The 12,367-nt window shown below is 43.5% G+C and overlaps 1 protein-coding gene across 2 annotated transcripts in view; it reads left to right on the forward strand.

The window, feature by feature from the left end:
• Positions 1-12,367, forward strand: part of LOC126282013 (zwei Ig domain protein zig-8-like) — a 1,268,067-nt gene that overhangs the window by 1,094,708 nt on the left and 160,992 nt on the right. For both annotated transcript variants that reach the window (XM_049981405.1, XM_049981404.1), the window contains one exon: positions 9,518-9,620. In XM_049981405.1, the coding sequence (XP_049837362.1) occupies positions 9,560-9,620 (61 nt within the window). In that variant the 5' untranslated portion in view covers positions 9,518-9,559. The remainder of the gene's footprint in view (positions 1-9,517; positions 9,621-12,367) is intronic.

Below are 12,367 nucleotides of genomic sequence, written 5' to 3' on the forward strand. Positions count from 1 at the left end.
GCGCACACACAGCATTCACTCTTTCGTTACTTTCTGTTCATGTTAGGCGCCATTCACTGGACGGCAATGTTTTCTCCCTGTTAGTCTTCTCACAAGAGTTCTGACTGCTGTGTGAATTACTTTGTACTTTTTTCCTTGTTGCCTCATGTCACTGCTTTCGTCATAGCTCTATTAGAATGAGATTTATATTACCTTTAGTGCCTATGGGAAAAAATAATATTATCGGACCACCTGTTTTAATAATTTTTTTCCCCTGGAATCGAGAAAAAAATTACAGACACAAAAGCAGAAAAGCCTCTCAACACAAAAATTTGGAAACTGAATTAATAAAACATATAGAAATATTAGGATGATGATTTTACATGCTACAGGTGTTCTGCACAGTGTATCCTCGTTGCATACAACGCAGAGAACGTTCACGCAGTCATTTGAAAATACCAAAAAGTTCTTTTTTCGGGGTGTTGTTCAACTCGTGTGTCACATTGGCTTGAATGTCTGTTATGTCATCAAAGCACTGACCATTAGTATAAGCTTCTGCACTGTCTTGTTTCGTGGTAGCTTGGTATCGATAACACGCAGTCTTGTGAAATTGTGTTGATTTTTTCCAGAAAAAAGATTTAGAGACGTAGCATCACCGCGCTTTCTGAAACAACATCATTGACAAACTGACGCCGCTCCCGTGCTAACTAACACTGCCTGTTCACAGTTGAATGTTCGAATGTACAGTTGGTAGTTTAGTCCGATACGGTAGGTACTGCGCTGATGTCGCCAATATAGCACGAATAAAATCAATCTCGGAACTTTTCTGGAAGCACGGTGTACGTTGTGTAGTGTCAGTACTGGACGAGTGTCTCAGCAGACTGCTCCATATTTGATAACTGGACGGCAGCGGAGGGTGCCAGAATTCCAGTATACAACTGGAGTAACGACACTAGTAGAATAACGAGGAATTATTTACCAGAATAACTACGGCGCAAGGCCGTTGTCAAATTGGAGCCTCGTATATTCAGAGAAAGGCAAACATGGGGTACAATACCCGTCCTTGAAGGCCACACCAACAATTTCATACAGAAGTTTTATCCCAGAACGGCCAAAACTCTGTGACGCACATTCATTATCTCCTGCATTTTTTCATATCGATTCAGAACAATAGGACCTGTAACGCATCCCAATCACGTACTAAAGTTGTCGCAGTAATGCCATAGAATACTTCATGAGGCGTTATGGATGTGAGGCGAGCCGCCACATTCGTTCTGTTGACTGTTGGGTGTATAATTGATCATTATCAGTCCCTACCCCTCCATGTACCCTGCACTACACATCAGTTAAGCACCTACCTCTACGTCAAAGATCACCCCTTTATCTGTCACAGCACAACTGTAATGCGATGGCAAGAAGTCGGAGCACCTTAGCATCCACGAGTTACGCGTGAAGAGGATGCCAAAGGACAGAAAACTGAACGGGTGCGACATGGTATACGTCTGGATGGAGACATAGACGCCCAGCTCCTTACACGTGTAACTGTGCAAAGCAAGAAAATCAACGCACGATAACCTAGAGCTCGTCACGTAGAGAGCAAACACTGATACTGTAGGAAACGTCAGCTTGGAATTCCCATGGTAATACAAAAAGCATGTCAAGGACGCTCTTGGTTCTCGCATTTCTATCAGACGCTATCCCTTGCCGCAATGGGAGCAGCTTCCGAAGAAGCTACAAAGTGGGCGTTCAGGATCAGGGAGAGATTTACTATTGAAATTCGGATCGAGTGTGTTCCGAGAAAAGTCAGGCAACATATTATTTCCTCCAACTAACGTCTCGGTTAGTGGTCATCACGTGGATATTGGAAAATTTCGAGCTCATACTGAGTTTACCCGAAAATTATTCTTCTCACAGAGGTATCGTGAGTTACATAGAACGAGGGGGAAAACAGAGTGGTATCAGAAGAATCCCGGCCGCACATCTTCAGGTATCTTGCGGAGTGTAGATGTAGGTGTAGGCGCAGATGTGGATGTAGTTTCTGAGCTAGGTGGACGATGACTTTATATGGGGCTCAGGGGCGTCAGCATTAACTCGTTGCACCTCGGTATTCGCTGTAGTGCTGCTCTGTAATGTGACTAACAATTTCTTTTGACTACACGTACACAAAAACGACACAACTCTGCTCTATAATTGAAATTATTTCCATCTTGGAACAAGCCATCTTCGTCTTTAGTTGTTTCCCATGAATTTTTATCGTAAGCGGTGTTCTGTGCTTTAGCCTAATTTATTGTATAATGTAGAAAATATAACAGATAAAAATAAAAAAAAAGAAGTGAATATGTTTTGGCAATGTATATAGAATAAATGACTAGAGATGACTTACACAAGTCCTAAAATAACCTTAGCACAATAAGTTGAAAGCTATCTGGACTGAAAAGGTAATGAAAAATTTACAGAGAAACAATGTCAGGGAAGTGGACACACCAAGTAGGTATAATTTTAGAAGAGCTAGCCACGGACAGAAGGATGCCAAATAGGAACAAATCGAAAATAGGGTAAAAGTGGAATGAGGAAAAGAGAAATCAACGCTATGAAAGATCAGAGAATTACAGGAGGGGAAGGAAGAGAAACCAGAGGATATGAAGAGCGGAAACTAACAATTCGTATTCTTGTAACATATATTGTCTACGTACTTGTTCTGTTGTGCTGCATGTTCATTCCCGTGCTCCCACTGCGCCAGCACCATGTGCTCCTGGTATTAATGAATTTATAGAGCCCTGGTAAAAGCACGCAATTTGTAGACACTAACACAGCGCCTTGATAAAACTGTGCATGTACTGAGACAATAAAAACACATGTCAACGTGGAGTCTACACTGTTCACAATCTGTAAGTAGCCTTACTGTAACTTTAACTGCCAGTATATTAAATTTTTCAAGAAATAAGTGTTTCTCGTTTTCCAACGTATCGTTCACAAAAGTTTCGTAACATACTGGTAAATATCTACGAAAGCGTACGTAACTATGAAGACGCTGATGAATGTAATCTCTATGATATGATAAAAATGAACCTTACGAGACTCGTATCATATTGACATCTATCATACACTTTCTCTTGCACTGATAATTCACACTAAAGTATTTATTTCGCACTTGCTCACGTCTCCAAAATCGTCCAGACAGACAGATTCTTAACGCTAGTTTGCTAAACATAAGTAAAATTTACAATTGTAGCATGTCATTAAACGCAACATTTTGTCCTTAATTTCGCATGTGACGTACTATTGAAGATCTAGTAATTTTAATGAAATAATGCGTAGCCTAAAAATAATTATTTCTTTTAAATAAAATGTGAAGTAGTTAACTCTACGATGGCTTGGTAGCTACGTAACATTCCCCCATAACTGCTTTTAGGTCAATATCTACCAAAAGGGAATGTTTTCGAAGGTGAATTAATATGTATGTAGCTATTCATACAGTTGTTCAGCGGAGTACATAACTCCGATAGCTCAGTATAACGTCCGTTAACTTCAATGTGACCGTTTAAAACCGATTTTATTATTCGTGATGCACTTTCCGTTTCAAGTCCGATCGCGAACACGACTCAGCACTCACTGCTCTATTATCGAAGCTCCTGCTTTCACCAGTCATGGTATCGATACGAACAGTGGGTATCGATTCTCGAGGCAAAGCCTAGTTTAGACGACGGGACTATGTGTTGCAGGCAAGCCAAACCCCTCGCTGTGAAACAGGCTATGTCTACAAGAGTTAAGCCCCTTAGTTCGAGCTGCTAGATTCTATATTCGGGATGTTTCTCTTCTGGCGAGAATCCTTTTGTGCATTACCGTATCTCTCTTCTTTACTGTATTATGAACTTCGTTTAGACGAAACATGAACTAATTTGATGACATTCTAAGGTCTTTCATAACAGTTTATTTCAGCACGGATGATGAGCAAATAAGCTGGCGTCTTTTCGTGATACAATCACGAATCCAGACACGTGTATTGTTTCATTTCTGCTATTTATTGCAGACAAGCTCTGCGTCCGCCGCAATTGGTGCAGCTGCCGAAAGCTCCATTTCATAAACGACTCCAGCACTTACCATAAAACACGATACTTAACCGTACACTGGGGTCATACACTCCTGGAAATGGAAAGAAGAGCACATTGACACCGGTGTGTCAGACCCACCATACTTGCTCCGGACACTGCGAGAGGGCTGTACAAGCAATGATCACAGGCACGGCAGAGCGGACACACCAGGAACCGCGGTGTTGGCCGTCGAATGGCGCTAGCTGCGCAGCATTTGCGCACCGCCGCCGTCAGTGTCAGCCAGTTTGCCGTGGCATACGGAGCTCCGTCGCAGTCTTTAACACTGGTAGCATGCCGCGACAGCGTGGACGTGAACCGTATGTGCAGCTGACGGACTTTGAACGAGGGCGTATAGTGGGCATGCGGGAGGCCGGGTGGACGTACCGCCGAATTGCTCAACACGTGGGGCGTGAGGTATCCACAGTATATCGATGTTGTCGCCAGTGGTCGGCGGTAGGTGCACGTGCCCGTCGACCTGGGACCGGACCGCAGCGACGCACGGATGCACGCCAAGACCGTAGGATCCTACGCAGTGCCGTAGGGGACCGCACCGCCACTTCCCAGCAAATTAGGGACACTGTTGCTCCTAGGGTATCGGCGAGGACCATTCGCAACCGTCTCCATGAAGCTGGGCTACGGTCCCGCACACTGTTAGGCCGTCTTCCGCTCACGCCCCAACATCGTGCAGCCCGCCTCCAGTGGTGTCGCGACAGGCGTGAATGGAGGGACGAATGGAGACGTGTCGTCTTCAGCGATGAGAGTCGCTTCTGCCTTGGTGCCAATGATGGTCGTATGCGTGTTTGGCGCCGTGCAGGTGAGCGCCACAGTCAGGACTGCATACGACCGAGGCACACAGGGCCAACACCCGGCATCATGGTGTGGGGAGCGATCTCCTACACTGGCCGTACACCTCTGGTGATCGTCGAGTGGACACTGAATAGTGCACGGTACATCCAAACCGTCATCGAACCCATCGTTCTACCATTCCTAGACCGGCAAGGGAACTTCTGTTCCAACAGGACAATGTACGTCCGCATGTATCCCGTGCCACCCAACGTGCTCTAGAAGGTGTAAGTCAACAACCCTGGCCACCAAGATCTCCGGATCTGTCCCCCATTGAGCATGTTTGGGACTGGATGAAGCGTCGTCTCACGCGGTCTGCACGTCCAGCACGAACGCTGATCCAACTGAGGCGCCAGGTGGAAATGGCATGGCAAGCCGTTCCACAGGACTACAACCAGCATCTCTACGATCGTCTCCATGGGAGAATAGCAGCCTGCATTGCTGCGAAAGGTGGATATACACTGTACTAGTGCCGACATTGTGCATGATCTGTTGCCTATGTCTATGTGCCTGTGGTTCTGTCAGTGTGATCATGTGATGTATCTGACCCCAGGAATGTGTCAATACAGTTTCCCCTTCCTGGGACAATGAATTCACGGTGTTCTTATTTCAATTTCCAGGAGTGTAGATCTGGCTTCACAATTTTAACATTTGAACTATTTGATTATGCATAACATAGCCGTCAATATACGAGTCCTCGATTTATATACATCAAGATCTCTTTGTAGTTCTGCCGCTCTTTGGAAGTGTGTGCGGGAAAATTTGACTTACACGACTTACTAGGATGACGTGTTCACAGCCTCTGAGAAAGAGAATCTTGAAGTAAAAGCTTGGTAAAAACGATATCTCTATCCGAAGGTGCCGGGTCTGTGGTACCCTCCCAGAAGAAGCCAATTATTATTAGCTCAAATTAAAATAACCTTAAAAGATTTTTAAATAAAGTACACAGTTCATTCAGCAGAGATTTTATGTTGAGGATAAATAAAGCTATGGCGTTAGTGATAAAGACAAGAGAAAGGGAAATAATGTCTTGCAAAACATAGTTTCCAAAATGTGGTCAGTGCGAGTCGGCCTTCTAAGCAGATAAATGGTATTTCGAAAGATTTGTAATGGGTTCAAATTGAGGTATATGACAGCATTATTAACTACAAGCTTGGAATAGCTAAACATAAGAAAGTGGAGGGTAGATGGTGAGACCAGAAGAAAATAACAAATACGAAATTTTTGAATTGTGGTTGTTGAAATGCGTGCCCAAATTATGAAAGAAAACTAGGCTAAAATCAGAAAGTGATGAAGAGAATGAACGTAGGCAAGTAGGAATCTATTAAAATCTTTTCCACTGAAGGGGTAGATTCGTGTGGAGCGTGTTACAGCACTCACGAAATCAGTTAAATACTGAAAGTGGTTGTAGCTGGAATTTCGAAAATGTTGATAATGGTTTCAGCTGTTGAACAACTGACAATAAGATTAATGTATATCCCGACTTCAATGACTTTTGGACATGGAGTCATACTGTTCATCAACTCATAAAACATTTCTGATAACAATGTATCTGGAAGATCCAATCACGATGTCATACAGTTCTTCAGTTGCTTTTACATGCAGTTCTTCATGCTCTCTACTAAAGAGAGAGTGTTTGCATTACGCTTGTCCTCTCTCTTCTGGAGTACTGCTGTGCAATGTGGGATCCGTTACAGACAATGTTAAAGGAGGACACCGAAAACGTTCAAAGAGGTGCAGCTCGTTCTATACTGTAACTAATTAGGGAAGACAGTGTCGCGGGTACTAAACATGTAATGTGATGGTAGCCATTAAAAAAAGGCATTTTTCGTCGCAGGAGGACATTCGCAAGAAATTTCAATCAGCAGCTTTCTCCTTACAGCATGAAGATATTTTGTTGGCGCCCACCTACTTACGGAAAAATGAACATCATAATAAAATAAGAGAAATCTGAGGTCGAACCGAAAGTTATAAGTTTTCGTTTTTCCCACGCGCTGTTCGAGAGTGAACGAAAGGGAAGTAGCTTGAATGTGGTACTATGAACCCTCTGCAAGTCACTTAATTGTAAGTAGCAGGTTAATCATGTTGGTATGCACGCAGATTATTTTAGAAGATGATTTAATGGCGCAGTTTAAGCGTAGAAGGTAGTCGATGAGCCAGAAATCGGTGACCTGCAATATCTATTGAACAAATACTTTATTTCTTAATTATATGAGTCGTCCGAGTGATTCGATGCGCCGTTCCACCACCTCTCTTATGTCGCTCCCTCCACCTCAGGGGCCGGTTTGGCGTTCGCTGTGTTATGCAGTGGTTTGATATTTAACTAATTTGTAAATGGAAATGATAATCTTATTTTATTACATTGAGCAATTACTAAATAATTTTTCTGCTGGCTAAAGATTTGATCAAGTTGCTAAAGAACTCCAAGTTAACGTCGTGTTAAAGTGTTGTCTGTAAGTTGTGTAAGTGGCACTAAATCACAGTTCATACAACACATTCCTTACAACTATTGATTAAGATGGAAGCAGTTATCTTCAGCAAAATGATCAATAAAACCACCGAATGTCAGCCTCGCACAACACTGACTATGTTACCTAAAACAATATTCTTCGCAACCCGTGCGTAATTAATTTCGGCTCCATACATCAGCTAGAAAAGTTTGTTATAACGTTCGTGCTATGAGCACTGTTTTTTAAGAACCAATCTGATTCGAATTATTTTCATTCAAATGAGTTCGGGACCACCAGTGCATATTTCTTTTTTAAACACATTTGTATTACGTTCGGCATTTATGTCTGCAGAGTTGAGTAATTTGAATTTGCCGCAGAGATAAATGTTAAGATGGCGGCAGACAATTGATAGAGACTTTCTATTGTTAGAGCAAATAAGTACTTTAAATGATTATTAAACTTTACAGAAACTCTACTTTCGTATTGAGCACTATTTAGACTTCATCAAGCCAACATTTGATTTGTTTCTAAGGAAAATACAGAGAAAAACGCGATACAAATCGCTATCATCCATGGCTGCGCTCCTTGCAGCGGAAAGAAATAATTAACACAGATAATGCTTACTAAGAGAGGAATTAAAATTACAAATAATTATTCACTCATGTTTATAATAATAATGAACTTCATTTTCAAGTAATAATTAACAAATAATTACAATTTCTTAACAGACCTTAGTTTGGTATGCGTCTTGCGTGCTGAGCCTACAAAAGCCATCCAACAAAGGGTAAAAACAAAGAAAGACAAACGCAGATCATAAAGGGAATTTACAATTATAATTGTCTTTGTATGATACACATCGATATGTCTAATTACATCATAGAATATTATATATATAATCAATATTTATTTCATAGTTTTTTCATACGTCGAATACATAATGTTTATAACTGTTAGAGGCATAATTTCCCCTCGTCGCACTGTAGCCAAAAATTTATCACGTGGATGTTACACCGGCCGGAGTGGCCAAGCGGTTCTCTACGCTACTGTCTGGAAACGCGCGACCGCTACAGTCGCAGGTTCGAATCCTACCTCGGGCATGGATGTGTGTGATGTCCTTAGGTAAGTTAGGTTTCAGGAGTTGTAAGTTCTAGTGGACTGATGGCCTCATAGTGCTCAGAGCCATTTGAGCCACTTATTAGTGTCTACGTAGTCGTCCACCAATTAGGGTACTCAAACCAGTTTGCCCGCAGGGTTCTTCGTTGCGTAACAGAAGACCATAAAGAGCAACGAAGGACTATCTGTGTGGAATTGCTGCGCATTAAGAGGCTGATCGTGTCCAGATTATGTAGAATATCGTCTCAGGCAATGAAACTTGGTTTTGTCATTTCGAGCGGAAACAAAACAGCAATCCATGGATCGCGACACGCCACCTCTCTTCCGAATAAAATGTTAAAAACAGCGCACTCAACCAGAAATATCTTGGAAACGGTTCTCTAGTACCCTGAAGGGTTTGATTTCGTTGCTTGTGTTGCGATGATCAACTCTGAAGTGTATTGTGCTACAGACAGTAAATTCAGAAACAACTTCAGTGTATTCGCCGCCACAAGGATGCAAACGAACTTTTCTTCTTGACAATGCAAGGCTTCACACAAGTCAGCGTTCCCGAGAGGAGCTGACAAAACTTCATTGGACCGCTCTTCATTATCCACGCTACAGCCCATCTCTTGCATGTTCCGACTACCATATGTTTCGCCCAATTGCAGATGCATTCCGCGAGAAGCAATACGTGCATGATGGGGAGGTTTATGATGTAGCAAGACGTTAACTCTGACGTTGATCAGTGGAGTGGTTCGATGCGGACATGCAGGCCCTCCGAGTGAGGTGGCGTAAGGCCGTCGCATTAAAGGAGATTACGTTGAAAAAATAGGATTTTGTAGCGAAAAGAGTGGAGAACAGCAAGGTGCACTGGAATACCGAATAAAAGCACCCTGCTTTCAGGAAAAAAAAAGAAAATAGCGTTACTTACTTTACGACCCTTGTAAAATATCACCAACAATCAGTTCTTCTACATGAATACCTGAAGTGATACGATTAAGTCAGACGGTTAACGTTGCCTGCCTGTGACGTATGTGGGACTGTTTTCCCTTGTTGCAGGAGTGACCGCTCGGCAGCTGGACGCCATGTAGCAAGCAGAGCATGCCTCCGCCACCGCTGCTGCTGCTGCTGCCGCTCTCGTGGTGGCTGCTCGCGCCAGCAGGTAAGTATACGGTTCCCAAAAAGCTTCTGCCTTCTGAATAATTACCTAGTATAAGCTTATATCTTTTACCCCTATAGCTACGCTCAGTTAATCACGAGAACACGTGACACGCAACAAGAAACAAGCTGAATCGAAGTCGAAAAAGTGGAAACTTTACTGGCGTGAATGACACTATATACCTCCTCATTGCTCTAATGTTAAAATAGTGATCGATGAATATCTAGCGTCGAGTCAGGACTGAATTGGTTCTACATCTTCATTCATACTCCGCAAGCCACCCAACGGTGTGTGATGGAGGGAGCTTTACGTGCCCCTGTCATTACCTCCTTTTCCTGTTCCAGACGCGTATGGTTCGCGGGAAGAACGACGGCCGGAAAGCCTCCGTGCGCGCTCGAATCTCTCTAATTTTCCATTCGTGATCTCCTCGGGAGGTATAAGTAGGGGGAAGCAATATAATCGATACCTCATCCAGAAAGGCACCCTCTCGAAACCTGGACAGCATGCGGAGCGCCTCTCTTGCAGAGTCTGACACTTGAGTTTGCTAAACTTTTCCGTAACGCTATCACGCTTACCAAATAACCCTTGTGACGAAACGCGCCGCTCTTGTTTGGATCTTCTCTACCTTCTCTGTCAACCCGACCTGGTACGGACCCCACACTGAAGAGCAATACTCAAGTGTAGGTCGAACGAGTGTTTTTTAAGCCACTTTTGGTGGACTACATTTTCTAAGGACTCTCCCAATGAATCTCAGCCTGGCACCCACCATACCAACAGTTAATTTTATATGATCATTCCATTTCAAATCGTTCCGTACGCATACCCCCATACAGAAGTAACGGTCACCATTGTTTTATATGGTATCATTTAATCATACAATCAAGGATCCTTCTTTCTATGTATTCGCAACACATTACATTTGTCTATGTTAAGGGTCAGTTGCCACTCCCTGCACCAAGTGCCTATCTGCTGCAGATCTTCCTGTATTTCGCTCCAATTTTCTAATGCTGCAACTTCTCTGGAGACTACAGAAGAGCCGCATGGAGCTTCCGACACTATCTTCTAGGTTCCCGGTGCTCTCCCACGAAGAATCGTACAGAAACAGAATACTGAACAATAATACGATCGTCCGTCAGCTAAGGACGAATTTTACTCTCTCAGCCATTAATCTCTGTATTTGAATGGTGTGTGCACTAAAATTTCCATAGTTTATAACACGCACACCCTACAACGTACGAGGGATGCAAAACATTTTTCGTCAAAGGAGGTTTGGTTTTTTCAAGACTCTTCACCATTTCATCTACTAGGTCCAACATTTTCAACGTGATCTCCGTTCAATGCGACGGTCTTCTGCAACCTGTAGGCCCGCTTGATACGACTCTACTAGTCGACTTTGCAGCCAACATCGTGTCGCATCAGTAACTTCCTCCACTAACACGTACTGCTCCCAGCGGAGTGCTTCCTTCATTGGGTGGAACAGGTGGAAGTTGGGAGATCCAGTCAGTAGGTTGGATGAGCAGGAACACTCTAACGAAGCTGCGTCAGCTCCATTCGCGTGCGCAACGTTGTGCGAGGCGTCGAGTTCTTATGGAGAAGGAGAAATTCGTTTAAATTTTTGCATCGACGAATACTCTGAAACCGTTTCTTCCATTTCCTGAGGGTAGTACAATATACTTCAGAGTTCGTCGTTGCACAATGAGAGGGGACGTCATATAGAGTATCCCCTTCAGAGTCCCAGAAGGCAGTTGCCATAATTTAACCGGCTGAAGTTGCGGGCTTAAACTTAGTTGTGTGGCACCAGTCCATGGATTAGGACGTTTTTTGACTATCTGAAGTGATGGACACAATTTTCATTGCCTGTGGCGCGCAGGAGCATACGTAAAGGTGAAACTACATGTCCACACAGTCTCGGAATGGGCACTACCGGCGTTAAAAACAAACGTCAGATATCAGTAGGCGTACCATGACGAACAACATGTTTTTTCTCAAAAGACATTAAGATCACCGAGTCCCAGACACTGTGGAGTTCAAGGCCACGGTCACGATTTAGACTTCTGCTAGATATATTTCCACAAATTCTTTAATTATTCAGTACCAGAAGGATATCGTCGGGGCCAAGATTTTTGTGGCCGGATAATCCATAATCAGGTAATGCAACGCTCAGTGACGTCCGACTTACTGGGCTGCGAAAGACGAGTATGGCGCTCATGTTCAACGCACCTCGCATGTTCTGTACATATCGTCTGACGTATGTAAGCTTTGCCACACTGGGAAGGAATTTTGTAAAGTCCGGACATCCGGAGTCCGAGCTCGTCCATTACCGAACCGGTAAAAGGACCAACCTTGGCCGGTGACCGGAATGGTACTTTAAGTTGATGTTTCCTTAAGATCTTGCCTACTTTAGCTGCAAGGTTGCCGACGTATGGAAGGAACACCCTAGACAGCTCCTTATCTTGTTGATGTTGTGGGTGGTCACGGTTTTAACCATTATCTTTGAACGTCGACTGTAGATGTTCTGGCTCCTTTGTAAGACTGCCTCCATCAGAAGTAACACGTGCCCCGTGAACCACCGTTCTAAGGACGCCGGTAGTTTGTGAAGAGTGATGCCAACTCGAGGCTTCCAGAGAGAGGTCCGAATGTGTAGACTTACAGTAGACAGAATGCCATAATAATACATCAATCTTCCTACGATAAAGACGTGCTAAAACGGTAAGCAACCATCCGTCTCTACTTCCATCGTAAATTTGATG

The sequence above is a fragment of the Schistocerca gregaria genome, chromosome 7, assembly GCF_023897955.1.
Source record: "Schistocerca gregaria isolate iqSchGreg1 chromosome 7, iqSchGreg1.2, whole genome shotgun sequence".
Taxonomy (NCBI): domain Eukaryota; kingdom Metazoa; phylum Arthropoda; class Insecta; order Orthoptera; family Acrididae; genus Schistocerca; species Schistocerca gregaria.